Below are 19,264 nucleotides of genomic sequence, written 5' to 3' on the forward strand. Positions count from 1 at the left end.
ACCTAGGCTGAGTTGAAAACATTTTATCATGAATGTTGATGCGGTACTGCCAGGATGCGAGAATAGTACAGTTGGTCATTGGGAAATCAAAGGAGTACTGTGGTGTATGAGAATTCAGGTAAGTTAAATCAGTGCACTGTCTTCATTGGGAAATCAAAGGAGTACTGTGGTGTATGAGAATTCAGGTAAGTTAAATCAGTGCACTGTCTTCATTGGGAAATCAAAGGAGTACTGTGGTGTATAAGAATTCAGGTAAGTTAAATCAGTGCACTATCTATGTTCAAGTTGCAAATTCTGAATTATTTCATTTTTCATCTAGCACCAAATATATAACCTTATATTCTAATATTTTCTGTTCTACAGGCGACCTAAGAGTTTTGCCTACTGTATACATCGAAAGAATAGGCGCTTGTGACGAATCTGAAATAAGGCTCAATAAATTTTGTGCTGGTTATAAGAGCTGAAAGCTTTCTATTGGAGTATCCTGGCACCACAGAAACCATCTTTGTTGGCTCTTTGAAAGAGACTACTCTTGTGGATATTATCTTGAAGAACCCGATAGAAAACAATACAAGTAGATGTGAAATAGTTCACACATTCGACTCTAATCCCAATGGTGTGGAAGAACCATGCTGATTTCGAAAAGTACATCACAGAAACCGTTAATATCAGTAGAATATTGTTACCAGAATATTTTGAAGATGTTTCTGTAGCCCATGAGGGTGTCCTGGAGCAGAGCGATCCTGAAGTAGGCCTAATTCACGAAATGAAGAACCCGATAGAAAACAATACAAGAAAATGTGAAATAGTTCACACATTCGACTCTAATCCCAATGTTCCGGAGAATCATGCTGATTTCGATAAAAGTACATCGCAGAAACCGTTAATATCAGTGGAATATTGTTACCAGAATATTTTGAAGATGTTTCTGCAGCCCACGAGGGTGTCCTGGAGCAGAGCGATCCTGAAATAGGCCTAATTCACGAAATGACGCAAGTTCCGATTCTTTTGAAGCAGCCCGTTGATGATACTACAGAAGCCACCCTTACTAGCAAATTGGAATAACTTGAAGCTTCCTATGGTATTACGAACTGTGTTAATTAGCAAAAGCCTGCGAAGGAAAGAACAGAAGCAAGCCGTGTTGGCAATATTGAAGTAATAGGTGAAGTTGTAGCTTTTTCTGCTGGCAACTATAGTGGTTTGGATGCACCTGCAGACAGGGCCGTCGCGATGGAGGGATGGGGGAGAACCTCCCCCCCCTGCTTTTTCGACTTGGGAAAAAGTTGGGAAATTTTGGGCCATGAAGATAGAAAAAAATAATAGTAAAAATATGAATGAAAATTTTTAAAAAAATAAAAAAGAGAGAAAAGAAAAGGAGAGGTAATAAGAAAAGGGAAAGAACCAGGAAAAGGTTGGGATTTCCCAACATGCATAACTTGAAGAGAATTCTGAGTTGTTTGAAATCTTCAAAAAAGTTTAATTTCTCCCAAGTAAGAGAACAGTCCTGAACAGCCCACACATTTTGAAGTGACAATTTTACAAAATTTCCAACTTTTCGCTGTTTTTCCGACTTGGAAATGTTGGGAAATTTCGGTCCGTGAAGATAGAAAAAATAATAGTAGAAAACAATAAGCACAATATTATTTAAGTGTTGTTTCCTTTCATTTGTATTGAATATTTCTATACATGGTGGATATGGTGGAAGACCAGGAACCGTGGTCCAAAGTAGAATAATTCCCATTATTATTTTTATAATCACCAAAATTTATTTTTGTTTGTGCATACCCTAACGTGCATAAGCATTCAGCCAATATTTGGATAGCTAAGTAAGAAAATTAGTATATTATAGTAGTAACTAATACCTCGGCTTTCATTTCTTCGAAAGTTGGGAAATTTTGCTGGTGGAGTTGGGAAAATTTGGATTCCCTCCCCCCCCCGGTTTTTCTTTTCGCTACGGCCCTGCCTGCAGATACTGATTTTGGCAGCACTACCGAATCAGGTTTGAAACGCACTTCAAATCGAATTCAGAACAACGTCTGAGAGGTGAATACTAAGGAAGAAAGAACAAAAAATACGATGAAAAACGCAATGTAGCAATGAAGCACATATATGACTGTAAGGAAAGAGGTTTTCATTGCAAATATATTTCGGAGGAGAAGAGAAAAGAACTCTTCAATGCATTCTGACTGCTACAATAGTAGAGAGAAAGATGCTTGTTATTCAACAAATGAAAAAATTTTATGGATGGAGATTCAAGACGAGGCAGATTTTCAATCTACTAGAGGGGAAGAAAATTTGAGTATGCAAAAAGTTTTTTTAACACATATTTTTTTGGCAAAGGTCATTAAAAAAACTGGTAATTTTCTACTCTGAAAACGGTCAGACGAGCCTTGGAGTGATTGAGAACATCATTTCAGTACACAATTTTCTTGACTCATTGCCGAAATTGAAATCGCACTACAAGTACTAGCAAAATGTATCTGGAGCAAAAAGTAAAATAAGCTCTGAGCTCAGTGTCGAGACAAGATTTTGTGAATATTTTCAGCGAAAAAAAAACGGACTCTGATACTGAATATAATCACCACATTATACAAAACAAGGTTAGACCAAAAACGAAACGGATGATAAAACTAGCATGTTTACAATTGAGTTACAAGCTGTTCTTTTCGTTCCACAACTTCTAGCTTCAACTTTGTATTACGAAACGAAATTGTTACTGCATAATTTCACAATTTATAACCTTTAAAAATAGCGATGGATATTGCTTCATGTGGGACGAAACGAGAGGTGGCTTGAACGCAGATGAAGTTACCACTGTGGTGTTCGCAATCACAATATCTCAGTCACTCCCATCTGTTGCAGTTAGAAAAAATACAATCATTGGACATTGTGACTTTATGCACGCTAATATGGAAAAAATTCTGAAAAATTGAGAAATTTACGCCCCATTTGGTTGTGTCAAAATTTGAAGGACAGCAAAAGAAAGACAGCCTACTTTGTGAACGTTTTATAACCCTCATATATCAAGACAGCAGATCATCTCAACAAGGTGATTCTACAGCTACTGATCTAAAGACGATCAAATATTATCCAAATGGTGAAATTTGTTGTAAGTAATGTCCTTGGCAACAAATTTGAAGAACTGCCAAAGAAAGACTGAAAATTAAACAATCCAAATTCAAGGATTGCAACATATTGAATGTTTCATCCCCACTGATTTGCACTATTTTAATAACAATTTTCCTGTTGATACTAGCAAAAAAACCTTATGTTTTTGAGATTTTTTATTATATACCACAGTCTCCTGACTTAGATAATTCCTAGAAGGTATCAGAAGAATGTTGACTAGGTTAAATAGAGTAGTTATACTATTGTCAGTCTCCAGATGAAAACCTCGTAATGTGAGGAATCAACATACTGAAAACTTCGTAAGTCCGATTTCCGGAATATTACAATGCTCAATTTTTATGATCATACAAACTAGTTGAAAAATACGGTAATTTAACAACCTCAAAAAAAGTTAAAAATAATTAATATTACACTGTTAAATATATTTTTTTGTCTTCTGAAAAGTTGCCTGCAGGGTGTTACAAGGTTTTCACGACAATATGTTCTATTGAATTATTTGGTAACAGTTTAATAGTTGAAAAATTGAAAAGGAAATAAAAATCATGTTAACATTCTCATAGAAACCATTTTTACTATATTTCTCACATCTAAACCATAACCTCGACAGGATGAATAATCTACTGCCAAAAATACAACCCAATTATTTTAATCACCCCTGAAGTATATCATTGATATTCAATTGAAGTTATCTTAACAAGATACACTCTGATACTGATCAGCAATACAGTGTCAACCCAAATGCTCGTTACTTCAAGTTTATATCATTCTTAGATGGATTTTGATTTCACTCCAAGAGTTTGCAAAATGTACTATTGAAATAGGACTGGTATTGAAATGTCAATGATTTGTTGTGAGTTGATACATTTTTGCTCATCAGTGTTGTCAAAATTGGAATGTTTCCTGAGTCTATAATCACTATAATTTACAATGTAGACTTAGCCTTGACTACCTCATCCCAAATGGTAGTTCCATCACATGCACATATTGATTTTGGATTTTGGAAGAGACCTGCAGACCTAGCTATTACCCCACAAACTAGTTTTTTCCAATTTCTTTTATCTTCTGATTTATTTGAGATAACAAATGCTCTACCTATTATTTCTGAAACTTTAACAATGCCATTTTCCAAACGAAATTCTGCTCGCATAGAATCATCACTTTGTATCTCTCCTAAATCTCCATAGGTCCGTCCAATTGGGGTACCCTCAGGGTTGAAAACATTGCCAACATTATCACAACCTGAAAATGTTAAAAGCAAACTAGGTACCTAGATCATCTTTAAATCTTTGAAATCACTACAAAGACGCTTCCCGCTGTCTGTCCCGCTGCTTAGATCTTTAAAACTACGCCACGGATTTTCATGTAGGTTTTTAAATAGATAGAGCGATTCAAGTGGAAGATTTATATGTATATAACATGCATAATATAATAAAGAAACACTGATAATTTTAGAGGTTTCTAATGTGATTTTGTAAATAAACACATTTTTTGCACTTACATTGCAAACGCTCTGAACCCTAGATCAAAAAATGTACTACAGTACAAAGAAGTCCGCGATGGTATATGTCTATCACTTAGAGATAACCCACAATAACCATTTCTTATCCTTTACTTTTTTCGAAGCAATTTTGAGCAATACGGCCTTATCCAATTAAGAACCTTAAATACATTGTGCATTTAATATAGATCGATATGGCCCTTTACAGCACGTAATTCAAATGAACATTTTAGAAGATATTACAGATTTAAAATGCTGGACGGTTGCGGCGGTACCAGCCGGGGAGGCGGCGGCGCGTGCCTCGCCCTATAGCACTTTATGATTAGCAGCGATCCCACGCGTTTGTATGTACATTTAGTGCGCCGCACCCGTGCGGCGCGGGGGCGGATCGCTAGTTACATTATAAAAAAAGAGTTCAACTCTCAAGAAATTATATTTTATAGTTATATTTATAGTTATAGTCATAATGTGTATTAAAATGCACGATTTCTCAAATTATTAGTGTTATATTTTTTGTTTTTTGACCTAGAGACCTAGGGTTTTTTTAATGAAATTCAACAGATTATTGCTTCAAATAGATTAAGTTACAAACATACCCCATTAAAAATAACATCAGAAATTTGAATTATCATTTTTGAAAAAATAAGGAAGTAGGTAATTAAAATGTATAGTCTGTAAGTAACTAAATTCTTCAATAAAAAAATCATTCTAAACAATTTATTTTCGCAGAATTATAAAATAAGTTTATTGGTAGAGAAATATTTTTTTGGAAGGGATAAATTTATGGAAGAGAAAACCTTCATGGCTTTTTAATTCTCCATACATCTAGAGAAAATGGAAAAGGTCTGGAAGTATTTTACTCTTTTCTTCAAAATTTCAACTACAATTACTATTATTAATGGAGAAGTAGAAAACAATAATAATTTCCAAATAACTAGTGTCTACTAAAAAAGAAATATTCATCTTTCATAAGAAGATATTCTTCTTGATATGATCAGGAGTATGGTCTGAAAGTATTCAAATACCTCGTTTTGCAGTCATCTTTGTGAAGAAGTGGAGATATTGAGAAAATGATTTCACAAAAAATACCAGTGACAACCAAGTCACCAGCAAATATTGGGCAGTTACTAACTGCTATAATAATTTACCAATAATTTCCCAATATCTAGTGTCTACTAAAAAAAATTCATATTTTAATAAAAGATATTCCTATTGATATGATCAGGGGTATGGTCTGAAAGTATTCAAAACCATCGTTTTGCAGTCATCTTTCTGAAGAAGTGGTCATATTGAGAAAATGATTTCACAAAAAATGCAGGTGACAACTACATCACCAACAAATAATTAGCGGTTTCTCACTACTGTAATAATTTGTATTGATGTGTTCTGAAAGTAATCACTAATTTCAGTATTTCAGGTAAGCACTGTCCAATATTTCAAGTGAATAATTATTAGCAAATGGTAACTTAGGACAAATTAACTAGGTGTATGAATGTTTTCAACTGTCACTGTGATAAAGCAGATTTTTCTCTTCTGGTGACATGAAATCATACAGTTTTTGCAAGGATTGAGTGAATCGTTTTTCAAAATAATTAAAAAAAGTGCTGATGACAAGATGGCTTGTGTGAGCTAAAGATTAAAGAGGTGTTACCTTTCAACTTGCGATTCCTAGCATAAATTATAGGCATTGAAAATCAATAATCTGGCCTCTGGATTCAAACCATAAGTACGCATAGCAGTAGATTGAAAGTGATACAAACAAATGAAGACAACTGTCTTTCCAAAAACAAGCACTTTTTCCAACAAGTTGGCTTCACCAATTTTCTTTGTCTCCTGAAGATGCCAACTTGGTTGATCAAACGCGCGAAGAGGAGTATTGCCTTTCTGGCAATTGGAAAAAGTGTTAGGTTTTGGATATATTCTACGCCAGAGGTTCCAGTTTTACCAGTAACAAGTGTTTCTGCCCAAAACTTTGAAGTACACTAGGAGAGTTTGTCCATGCAAGTAAAATTTAATATCAATACTCTTTCATGTATAAAGTTATTTTTTCAGGTTTCTGCATTATTGATTCAACACAATTTTCATTACAGTTTTCAACTGCATTTACCTGCGGATATATCTCCACATTCGTGAATAAAAATGTGATATAAACCAGCATTCAAACCATCAACAGTGCCATCGATTATACAAGTATTAGGAGTTGCTTGTATGAAACGAATTACTCCATTAATATTTGAATTCCCTGCTTCCAAAATGGACACTGCTGCTTGACTACCAGCATATCCTTTCACAGCCACCTTCTTTCCAGTGCTTTCCAGAATTTTCAATAACTGTAACGTCGACAACTTACTTTGAATTACAACTTGCTTCTTTTCCAAATTTATTTGAACATTTTCAATTCCAGAAACACCAGCCAAATTGTTTTTAACTAATTCAACGCAAGAGTCGCAAGTCATGTCAACGGCAAATTCAATTGTTGTTGATTCCATGGCTGAGAAAAATAAAATATACCAATTCGAAATACTGTTTTTCAGAAAATAGGAAATAAAGCACAAAGGTCGAAAAAGTAAATAAATACTTATTTCTCTCACTTGTACAAGCAGTGCTTCTCTCTCGTGCGCAAATGGCCAATCTTAATCTTGTCCTGTCAACTGTTTGACAGGAGCTTCGTGGGGGGGGGACCGTTTTGGTGGAGACAATGCTGTCACGCCTAGTTTTTTCTTTTTCACATATTTTTGTTAGCTCAATAAACAAAGTAGTGTACGGATGTGACAATAACATCCGCCCACAAAGAAGGTACGTGGATGTCATGTGCTATTGCTTTTTTTGTGTTGTGATTGTCCACCACTAAAAGTAAGGTATATGCGAAAAGTTTTTACCAAATGTGGAGTGAGGACCTCCATTACTCACGCAGGTATCCAGACAATGATGGATAATCACATAACGAGGGAAAACAAATCATCGCCTTGGAGACGATAAAAATATCATTCCTATGTGATATTTTGCACAGTTTGGAACATGTCACATAGTCGGCCACTCTTAGGACTTGCAGTTCCGTCGAATATTTTGGCCTGGACCAAACTGTTCATCTGTTAGGCTGTTAAATTCATCCGTTTGGTCCTTTCTAGTATTTTCCGAATAACGCGCTCCAGCTATACTTCACCAGCAATAGATGAATGTAACAATTTGTTGACGAAATGGCTCGTGAAAGGAACATAATTGTATTCTTTCTCCCTCCTTACCATTGTGAGGTAAACTCGATCCAGCTAATATGGGCTCGAATAAAAAACCAAGTGGCGTAGGAAAATTTGACATTTAAAATGGATGAGGTCGAAGGCCTAGTAGCTGCTGCGATAGAAAATGTTACACCCAAGTCATGAAAAAAATACATTAGACATATAATGAAAGAAGAAGACAAAAAGTGGGATCTCAATACTAGAATGAACATTGCAATTGAACCATTGATTATTACCTTGAAAAATAGCGAGCGCGATAGTTGTTCATCATCCGACGAGTTTTCTTCAGACCATAATGAATAATATAATACTGTAGGTGATTTTAAACTTTTTGGGGTAATTGTGGTTCATTTAATTATTTATTTCTGCGATTATTCACAGAATTTCACAAAAATTCACGATAGACCACTCAGGGTCAATTACACATAAATTAGATGCAAACTTTTGCTAAAAAAATTCTTGATTTTTTCGTGAAATCATTGCATACACCATATGATTATTCTAAACGTAAAAATCGGAATTATGGTTAGAAAATTTGAATTCATGCCTTATTTTAGATTATAAACATCAATCATCAATTTATAATGTAAAATAATAATGGTACCTTCTCTTCTCATGAAAAATGTTCACATTTTATTACTTTACTAACACCCTGTACTTCCGATCTCAAATGTTTTTATGACAATCTTATTTCCAAAATATGAAAAATATTTACGAAGCTGTTATAGAATTATGCAATAAGAAGTAGCTGGTTTACTTTGCCCTAATAAGGAGCAACTACCTAAAAAAAGAAGAAGAAGAAGAACAAGGAAAAGCCACAAACAAAAGTTTGATATTTTTATTTATATTGTTATGTAGTCCAACGAATGATAAGTTTGTGAATTTATTTCTTATACAGAATGGAACAGGACGAAGTTGTACTTGAAGATGGAGAGGTCAGTTTATTATAATCTAAATTCCAATAACAAAACGTATAATCCTCAAATTTTAGCTTTCAAATGATTCAGATCAATATACACCTCTGGAACGACCAACAAACTATTCACGTTCTCAGCCTATGCCAAGACTTCCAGTCGACAATACAACTGAGAGTGAAGATAACTCCAATTCCAGTTCTAGTGACTCAGACTCCTCTTTCAAAAGAAATAAAAGAGCCAGAATTAAAATAAAACCCAGAGCAAGACTCCAGAATTCTAATCGAAAAAAATACGATATTTGGAGCTCAAGACTCAGAGAGGATGGACTATCTGAGACCCTCAATAACTGTGATGTAACCCAAAAAGATAGGTCTCGAGAAGTTGAGTCTTACGATTATACCTTAGCATACAAGTTTCATAATGAAGAGAAAAGTCCATTTTGCAACAATAAAAATAACAAAAGAACTTTTGATGATAGGAATGATATTAATTTCAAACAAAGAAAAAGATCCCCAGGTAGCAAAAAAATGAAAGGAAGTAAAAGGGTTATTTTAGCCCTGAAGACAGATGTGAACAGTGATACAGAAGTATTAGCAAAAGATATAGCCAATAAATTATATGAAGAAAAAGAAGACCTAATAAGTAAGTTTTGTATTCTGTCCCGATATATTTCATTGATTTATCTTTTACTTGTTTTAAAAGCACATCAGTAGTGATACTCCATGGTACAATTTCTCAAATACAAATAGACACCAATTACATATTCCATTTTTGTAAATTCACTACACTACTTCTCAACTATTCTTCATTCATTTTGATTTGCTTTCTTCAATATATCCAATTAAGTATGATACAATGCTTTGAGTACAAATCTGAAGGATTGAATTTCTGATTTTTAACATCCCGTGAATTCTCCTTCGATAATTCAACACTGTAGAGAATATCAAATCGAACTGAGAAACCACAACCAGAGTACATATGTATAAGTCATGACATAATTCAAGATGTTACTCTGAGAAACTCTTTTTCTAATCAAACTTATTCTAAAATATAACCCATTCATTGATTGACCGGCACATGAAAGACATAATTCGAGACAAATTGAATGAGATTTATTTACTTTTCCAAAGAGACTGATCAGCCTCACTACATGGATATAACATAGATAAAATATATAATTTTAGTTCAATACTAATACATAATGATAACAATAAAATGTATTCATAACTGCAACTATCCATATACAACAACCGCAGGGAGAAATTATACAGAAATATTAAGTGAATAATTCAATATTAATTGACAAAAACTGTTTTGAGATGAAGTTCGGTTCAATTATTTCAAAACACCAATTTCATTAATATTACTGGAGTTTTTCCAACACCAAACCATTATTTTAACACCTCGACACGAGTTTTGATTACCAAGTGATCATCTTCATGAGGAAGATTAATCTTCCGCTGAACAGAATAACAGACCTTATTGTTATAAAAAAGTGAATGGTTAACATTTTGAACATTTATTGGAATGAACTGGAGTAAGTTATGAATGCATGTTCTCTTGAAATTAACAAATTTGTCGTTTGTTTGCAGATACTTTAAAAATCATGTTCTAAAATAAAATCTGGTTTGCACAAGTTACTGTACTATGTATATATCCTATTATGTTATATTATATTATATGTATATTATATTATATGTATATTCTAAATGTGTGTGCCTGAATATGTATATTGGACGTCTAGGTGTGCAAGCAAATGTGCAAAATCTATATGTTTTTTTACAATTTGGAAATTGTTTAGACTTTGTCAGCTTTTTTGTATCTTACTTATATTTTGTGTATTTTTATCTTTTGTTTTACCACTTCAAAACAAGTATTAGGCTACTTTTCGATTATCAGTTTTTTAGTCATCCATTTATACCATTTAAAAGGTCATTACTTTGGGATGGCTGAAAAGGTTTCTGAAAGTAAAACAATGTTGGATCGATAATTAAATTATCTATTGAATCAGGTATCACAGGTCACTCCTTTCTGTTTGAAAAAAACAAGTTGGTAGCGATGTTTTTTTTCATAAAAAAAGTAGTAAAAATAAATCCTTTTTACGTAAATTTTGTCCGATCTTGATATACTGTTCTGTTCAAAAGTTTAAATTGGGGGGGGGGGGATCTATTTGCAACCGCACTGAATCTTTAATTATACTTGAATGATTAACTATACTGGTTACTGCATTTCTATTGGTTCATTAGGCATATCCTTAACATATCTTTCTTCTACCCAATGAATCAAATTAAAAATATCCAACTCTGTTACTAGTAATCCCATGTCCACAACATTCCTACTCTGAATTGTCCTCATGTGAGGGTACATATTTTTTATTACATATATTTTAATATAATTTAGTAAAATTTCGGCAATACCTACCGGGCAGATGGTAGCCAATTGGTTAGTGAGCGTTACTCATGAAACTTGTATTGTCTGACCCATGCTAGGAATCGCACATTAAAAGGTGGTAAGACCTCGTTAATTCATTGCTTGCACAAGCCTGTTGAAGGCATCAGAAAGTCTTTGTTTGTAGAGGGAATACTGGTTTTCAAGCTGAATATTCAATTAAGAATTGTTCTTACAATATATTGGTACCCAAAATTCCTATCTTTTAGAATCTATTATAATAGAAAATATTCGATTTTTGACTTCATGTACTTGTTTTATTAGTTTATTCTAAAATTATATATTGATTTTCAGAAAAAGTTATAGTTTCTCTTGGAAAGCAGAGAGCTATAGATATATTTGAGGAGACAAGGAGAATAGAAGAAGAAGGTGGTATGCTTATAATGGTAATTTTTTTTGAGTTCTTATCTGTTATTTTTCAAGTTAGAGGTGGTATACTCATATAGATTTATATATTTGTGTTGAAGCAGATATATTTTCAAAATTACATTAATAAGTAGGGAGTGTTTTTCATTAAAAATGCTTGATGATGTTCATTATTATTTTTGTTTCACTGGGTTATTGATTACTGGAATAATTGTCAATAGTGTAAACATAAGACTGATACACTTACCAAAACCTTTCTTTACAAGAATCAAACAAGAAGGACACCAGGTGGAGTGTATCTGTTTTTGGTAAGACACGATTATCATATCACACCAGATCAGAAAACAGAAATATTTGGAGAGGAACGACAGAGAAATAAAAAAATGATCAAGGAAAAGCAGAAGGAAAAGACTCAGAAATTGAAGCATGAAATTGGTAAGAGAAAATGAAATGAGTTTTATTTTCATAGCATGCATCCTTCAAATGTTTTGAGGTGAATACAAATAAAGTACTATGGTTTTGAATAAAAATTAGCATTTTTGTATGTGCCTGATGGTGGTGTGTACGTCCATAAAACACTATGTGGCCAATAGAGTCCACATTTATATGGGATTTTTGGTATTGAAGATCTTGTTTTAAGTGAATTTCTACCTCTATTGACATGAAAAATAACCAAAAAAATATAAATCAATGAGAAGAGTTGCAAATGATTTAATAATTTTTCAAGGTAGATATATTGCTGAATTCTAGTAAAACTAGAGAAATGCTGATGAGTTGCTATGCTTTGAATTTTTTATCTAATCAGCATCTCAGAATTTTTTTTAAACTCTATTATGCCAACATTGATGCATAATGGCGATAAGATATACTTAATTGGGGTTCATTTTCATGGTCGGTAGTTTTAATACTTCAGAAGTTTGCAATCAGAATCAACAAACAATTTCTCCATTATAGTTTTTGTGCATTTCAACAAAAGAATTGAATCATTACAAAAATCCAGACCTATTATTCAATACGATGTTAGTTTCATACCATCTATGAAAGCAACATAAAACAGGAGAATTTTCTGTACATTAAAAAAATTCAGAATCAATGAAGAACCGAAATTTTCCATGAAATATTTCATCATTTCACCAAATGATAAATTTGAAATTTAAGTTTTTTCATTTTTTTCATATGAAATTCAACTTGTTCTTTAAAAATTATTTAATACTTTTATTTATACAGAATGCTCTCTTACTCATAAAATATAAAGTGAATGACAACTGATTTAAACTTCTATAACTACTGATTATCTTTATATTTTTACAGCAGCGTCAAGGACTAAGATACTTCCTGATTTACTTACAAGAGCCGAGCTTTTGGCATCTCAAAATCCATCAAGGAAAGTGAAGGAGACTGATGAGTCGGACTTTGTTAATCCACCACCAACTCCAGAAACCGATGGTCATGAGAATAGTGGAGATGATATGGATGAACATCCTTCACCTATTATAAATGCTGGCAGCAATACTCTAGAAAATTCCAGGGGAAAATTGAATACTTATGACGATGATTTTCTTGATATAGGGTGTACAGTTGATATGGACATGTTTTGAGGATTCCACTGGAGGATTGTTATAATGAACATTTTATGAATTATATTAATGTAATAACCAAAACGAATGTTTACTTTTATATTACATTGTGTTCATCTTTATATAATAATTAAAATGTTTTCTTAAGCATGTTTAACTATAAATTCAAATAGTATATTTGGTATTTACTGAAGATGACTGCTGTAAATCATATTCAATCTCTGTATGGTAAAGTTAATTTCCTTGAACTCATGGTTTCACTTCAATTGAGATGAAATATTTACAAGTAGTTTGAGTCTTTTGAAATATTATCCAATTTCCGTTCTTTATTCATGGAAAGTCCAGCATCTGAAAAATATAAAAAAATCAGTCGTGTGTCACATGATACAGCACTGAAACAGAAAGTCATGAAAAAGTAACCCAAAAAGTAATTTGTTATTTTCTGAAGTAGGTATTTTTATTATTTACCAATTGTGGCAGGATCGTCTCAACATGTTCTAGAGTAACAGCAGATCGATTTTCTGCTTTTGCTTGTTTAGCACTCCTAGCAGCTGTTTCAATTACCAACATTTTAGCTATTTCTGAAACGAGTTCCACAGCTTCATCAGAAATCTTATTTTTTGGGTTGACAAATTTGGATTTCAAGACCTCCTTTATCACGTCCTGAAAAATTTACGATAATGTGTTTGAAGTGAATCATTAAAATATTGGGGCCGGGAAATATTAATATCAATGATGATGTTCTTTAGAAAACAAAATATATTTTTTTAATGAAAAGGTTGGCACTGTGAACAGTGAATGGAAATGGCTGCAAAGTATTTATTGGTGTGAAACAGGTAAGTTATGTAATGTAATGAAATTTAAATTCATCAATGTTGCATAGACTCGTCTCAATCAGATGTGATAGGACTGACCAATACTTTATGAAAATTCATTGTAACATATGATAAGTGTCAAGTGAAAATCTCGCAATAAAGTGTTATTTGAATATGTCGTTTTTATCATCAAATAGTTGTAGAGTGTAAGACTCTTAAAGCTTTTTGATAGATAGATACCCTTTTATTTCTACAGAGAATTGTAAATCTTGTATAAAAGGTAAAAGAAATACTTTGTCTGAGAAATACGTCAGTAAACAAAATTACAAAGGATAATAAAAAACAGAATTTGAATAAAACACTACACAGTAATATAAGTGTAGCGATAATAAAATAAAATTTAAAATAGACTGTTAAAATATTCATCTATAGTATAAGACTCTAGACTGCATAAAAATTCTTTCACATACTTCTGAAAACTGCTGGCCATCCCAATGTCTCTTACATCCTGTGGGAGAGAGTTAAAAAATTAAATGGTACTGTAACCAGTACTTCTTTCATACAGAGATTTCTTGTGTATCGGATATGAAAAATCATTCCTAAATCTGGTTCCATACTTATGTTTTTGATTTAAATGGAATTCCTATGTTCAGATTACATTAACTAACTGACGAGACAAGAAAGAGTCTTTTGGGAAAGAGATGTTTTGGCTTTCTACTTCTACATCTTCATACAAAAATATGTGGGAATCTTCCTTCCAAAGAGAGGAAGGAAGCAATTAATTTCAGATGTTATTCTATACAAAGATCTGTAGATCATGCAGGAAGTAAATTTTAGACCCAAACTGGAAGTAAGGCCCTATCGAAACAGCTACTTTTATATAAACATTGAATTACAGGAAAGAAAAATACTTTCGAAACAAACTCTTTTATATGAACACTGAATTATACAAAAAACACTTTTCTCTTTTCAGATTGTATTCCAAACATTCGTTATGGAGTTAAGTCAGATATCATTCACAGGATTGCTACACAATATAGCAAAAGAAAGACATTTCACTTACATGGAGCAATGTCATTCTCACTGGTGGACATCTTATGTTTCGCCGCAAAACACCTTATTGGCTCTTTAGTACAAAATCTGGATAACACAACAATATAATAATAATTTTCTTACAGTGTTATTCAGATTTGGTGCCGAAGAGCCGATAAGGCAAAACATTAGATGTCCACCAGTGAGGATGACATGTTCCATATAAATTAAATTTTACCTCTTTCATTTACTATATTGTGTAGCAATCCTGTGAATGATATACAAACTGAATAGAAAAAAGTGTTTTTTGTATAATTCAGTGTTCATATAAAAGTATTTTTTTCAAAAGTATTTTTCTTTCGTGTAATTCAATGTTTATATGAAAGTAGCTGTTTGGAGAGGGCTTTTCTTCTAGTTTGTGTCTGAAAGTTACCTCTTTGCATGATCTACATGTATAGAGTTGATTTTTTGAAATTAATTGCTTAGTTCCATTCTTTGGAAGATTCCCACATTTTTTTTTATAAAGGTGGAGAAGCAGAAAGCCAAAACCTTTCTTTCCCAAAAATTAATCTCTCCTAAAAATATACCCCTTTCAGTTTTAACTAGTGTCTTGTCCTGAAACTTCTAAGAAGACTATCAAGGTTTATAGTGAATATTACTGAAGTTTTATCTCAACACCAAACCGTTATTTTTAACACCTCAACACGTCTTTCATCACGAAGTGTTCATCTTCAAGAGGAAGTTTAATTTTCTTCTTGAAGATGATCACTTGGTGATTGAAATATGTGTCGAGGTGTTAAAAATAACGGTTTGGTATTGGGATGAAACTCTAGTAATATTCATTAGGTACTACACAAAAGGTTCCCAGTGTATCGCAAGGTTGATAGAGTTCCATATGAAATTTTATATTGATATTCTTTCATATATTACGTTGTGTTGTGTTCATATAAATGATATCTGTTTAAATCCCATTAATTTAGTTTCCTGTAGTTCATTGTTCATATACAAGTAGTTGTTTCAAAAGAAATTTTTTCTTTGGTGTAATTCACGTGAAACTGGTTGTTTCAAAAGAAACTCCTGTGCATATTCTACACATCTTTGTGAAGAGTTTTTATTGTAGTAATTTTCCCTCTTCTTTTATTTACTTGGAAATTTCCCATATTTCTTTGTTCGCTGGAGAAGTTGAAGGACAAATTTTCCAAAAAATGTATCTCTCATAAAAATATTTCTTTTTCAACTTAAATAAAAAATCATGAAAACTATTTCAAATAATAAATCAAAAGTATTCTTGCGAACTAAATGGTTTAATAATAAAAACCATATATTATTTGTTGTATTTGCTCTTTACTTTTTTCATCATCTTGTTGGACAATAGTAAACGCTTCTGTTTTTTTTTTCAATTTTCAATAAAGCAATTCAACACAACACATTAAATTAATTGTTCCTTTGGCTGAATAGTAAAACTGTATTCCTGAAAATTATTTTTGTAACAACCAGAACACTTACATCCTTTCAAAGACACTACTTTATTTACTTATATTAATTAGTTCAACATAATACTTCTTTCACAAACTAGATCTGTAACACTCTCTTAAGGGCGATTTTACCAAGCTGGAGCTTACAGTAGATGAACTTGGCACCAGTTTTAATAGATAATTGTTTACATATCAATATGTATGAACTCCAATAGGTCATTTACTGGGAGCAAGCATATCATTCTAATTCTGATCAAAGTGGAATATAAAATGGTTTCATTGTACATGTCTAGAGTTGTACTGGAAGTGGAATGAAATAGAAATGTATAAGTTTTTATTCAGAATAGTACACTGTAGAAAGAAACACTTTCAAGAAGTTTCATATACCGATTGTAGCAGATGATACTGCCAATGCTTTCTTTAATTCATGGCTGTTTGAAATAATTTGGGTATACCCATCAATGGTTTTAATTGGGTAGAAACATGATGTAGTTTTTATATCCTGCCATAAAATTTCAGCTTTCTGGGGATCTTAATATCATTTAACTTTTTTGAATGGGTAATTTTCTTTTCCGAATTTACCAAGAGAAAAAAATTAAATTATAAAATGAGTTTCTGCTCTTTTCTTGTCATTTCCTGATAGAATTTGAAATCCAACAGTACATTTTGAATTGATAGAAAGTAAAACTTATATCAAGTACAACCATTTGTATAATTTTATTCCACTTACATGCCTAAAAGTTGTCTCAACCTCGAAATGTTCTTTATTTGCTACTGCCATTTGTTTGAGATATCAAAGATGAGATAGATCTTCCTGTTTTTTAATATTTTGTATTGTCCTTTTGAGTTGTGATGGGGAGATGGTGTATTTCAAATTAAAAATAATCGATACTTCGATTATCATAATAATTCGAAATATCGAATCGATATCAAGATAATTCAAATTATTTTCCTTATAATTATATGATCGTTGCTTTCTTATTCATGCACAGATTTTCAGGTATATTTGACTATAATTTCACATTATTTGCATCGCGGAACTCAAACATAAACATACTCGTATAGCTATACTCCATTACCTGTATCAGAATTACAACTATGTTTTTATTGGCACTAATCCTTTTCCAGATTGGGCTATTCCCGCCAAAAGTAATTATTTGCTTGATGTTATTTGATCGAACAGAGATAGCGAATTACTTTAAGCTAAGATTGATGTAAACCAAACACATTTGGGAACGGTCGGCATCTTAGACAAGGTCGGCATTGAGTTATCTCAAATATTAATGGAATGGAACTTCATTCCAAAATTGAAGCATAGAACTTAATGAGCAAAATGAACAATGATTTCACAAACTCAATATAAATTCACTATATATAAAAATGGAATATTGTTCTTAGTTTACAGTAAAAATCACAGTTTAATCTATTATGGTACATTCACATTCCATTGGATTGATTTTCAGTGATAAACTGGCGAGGCCTAAACAACTACTGTATTACCGATGTCTATTGGGTAATTCTACAGCGCATTGCGAGTGAATGATAATTCGATTTTGAGCACCAAAACGGAAATTTTATTTCATGAAAGTTGAAACTTGGCTCCGGCTCTTAGGAGGAGAAAACATCTCAATATCTTATACATGATAATATGGATTGAGCGTGACTTTTACATATATTCCACCTGCGGAATACACAACGAATCCCATCTTTTGTTTGTTGTTGGAGTCAATGTTCTCTCTTCAATGGCCAGTCCATATTTGTTATTACGGCATTGCTTAACATGTCTCAACTTGGTTTCTAATGTCATTTAGAAATTCGAATCCCAGAATGACCAACAGAAATTACATTCGAAAGCGACATCTTTGATCTTTGGAATCTATTTTCGTTGATATCTGGGAGGTTGAAACCTGCCAACACAGCGACGCCGATATCAAAAATTAGATTGGGGTTTAAAGAATCTGTTGAGATTCGCGTCAAGAGTATGGCATTTCTGGTGATTAGGAAAAGTGTTTGTTTTAGATTCATTTTACGCCTGAGATTCCAGTTTTACCTTTCATCAGTGGAGTAATGTTGAAAAATTGTTCGCTTATAAATATCCACAACAACGTTGTTTTTATAACGTCAATATAAGGTTCAGGGGAATAGTTACTCCACCTTCTTTTAATACTGAATTATTCCGCAGGTGTTTCAGTTATCAAGTATGCCATGTGATGAATGACCTTTCCCTCGAAAAAAATCAAGTATACTCTATTCAGCCATTTATTCAATACACGTCAGTGACACAGTATACTTATATACAGTAGTCCCACATAGCGTCGGCCCCTTTGATGTTGGTGTCCAGAGTTTCAGTTTTTACAATGCTGACGTATTTGACACTAATGACATTTCTCCCTACTACAATCCCAACCAAAGCGTCTAAACACTGCTCAACATAACAACTATTCATATAAACTGCTAAAAAAAATACAGTCTATGAAAACCATGTTGGGAACCTGGGAAAATTGTACAAATGATAATTTTGCATTTGTGTAATATTCAAGTAACCCAGATCATTTGGACAATGATGAACTATGTTTCAAGTAGATTTTAAACATTCATGGGATCGGCATATGTTCATATTCGGATGTGATAAAATATATTTTCATTTCAACAAGAAAAAAGACAAGATGAAGAATGAGTTTTGTTATTGATGAACCATGGTACGAATCCATGCGAAATTTCTTTGTAGTGATTTTTGGGGCCAAATATAGCATATTAATTCATTGATTTAA

At 32.6% G+C, this 19,264-nt stretch overlaps 3 protein-coding genes and 1 long non-coding RNA gene across 5 annotated transcripts; 2 read left to right on the forward strand and 2 right to left on the reverse strand.

Moving 5' to 3' along the window:
* The first annotated feature begins 209 nt into the window (after nucleotides 1-209).
* LOC141484974 (uncharacterized) lies at nucleotides 210-4,003 on the forward strand. The gene is made up of 2 exons (XR_012466912.1): nucleotides 210-252; nucleotides 364-4,003. It is a non-coding gene; the product is annotated as an uncharacterized lncRNA (long non-coding RNA).
* On the reverse strand, nucleotides 3,675-7,222 carry Ccs (Copper chaperone for superoxide dismutase). Its single transcript, XM_074180744.1, has 2 exons — nucleotides 6,735-7,222; nucleotides 3,675-4,368 (listed from the first exon to the last, which is right to left on the reverse strand). The coding sequence occupies exons 1-2, from the start codon at nucleotides 7,114-7,116 to the stop codon at nucleotides 4,052-4,054; spliced, it is 699 nt and encodes a 232-aa protein (XP_074036845.1). The 5' UTR covers nucleotides 7,117-7,222; the 3' UTR covers nucleotides 3,675-4,051.
* Nucleotides 7,223-7,322: 100 nt separating this feature from the next.
* Phax (Phosphorylated adaptor for RNA export) lies at nucleotides 7,323-13,321 on the forward strand. Of its 2 annotated transcripts, none has more exons than XM_023162478.2 (6): nucleotides 7,323-7,423; nucleotides 8,583-8,798; nucleotides 8,855-9,422; nucleotides 11,523-11,614; nucleotides 11,861-12,029; nucleotides 12,906-13,321. In XM_023162478.2, the coding sequence occupies exons 2-6, from the start codon at nucleotides 8,763-8,765 to the stop codon at nucleotides 13,190-13,192; spliced, it is 1,152 nt and encodes a 383-aa protein (XP_023018246.2). In that variant the 5' UTR covers nucleotides 7,323-7,423; nucleotides 8,583-8,762; the 3' UTR covers nucleotides 13,193-13,321. The 2 variants fall into 2 exon arrangements, with proteins under 2 accessions (XP_023018246.2, XP_074036844.1); XM_074180743.1 differs by having other exon boundaries at nucleotides 7,406-7,423; nucleotides 8,592-8,798.
* A 27-nt stretch (nucleotides 13,322-13,348) lies between these two features.
* LOC111507195 (centromere protein X) lies at nucleotides 13,349-17,500 on the reverse strand. Its single transcript, XM_023162481.2, has 3 exons — nucleotides 17,224-17,500; nucleotides 13,640-13,834; nucleotides 13,349-13,519 (listed from the first exon to the last, which is right to left on the reverse strand). The coding sequence occupies exons 1-3, from the start codon at nucleotides 17,272-17,274 to the stop codon at nucleotides 13,502-13,504; spliced, it is 264 nt and encodes an 87-aa protein (XP_023018249.2). The 5' UTR covers nucleotides 17,275-17,500; the 3' UTR covers nucleotides 13,349-13,501.
* Between the last annotated feature and the right edge of the window lie 1,764 nt (nucleotides 17,501-19,264).

This window comes from Leptinotarsa decemlineata, unplaced genomic scaffold, assembly GCF_025532065.1.
Source record: "Leptinotarsa decemlineata unplaced genomic scaffold, Ldec_3_MD MMD2_tig00026299_RagTag_RagTag, whole genome shotgun sequence".
Taxonomy (NCBI): domain Eukaryota; kingdom Metazoa; phylum Arthropoda; class Insecta; order Coleoptera; family Chrysomelidae; genus Leptinotarsa; species Leptinotarsa decemlineata.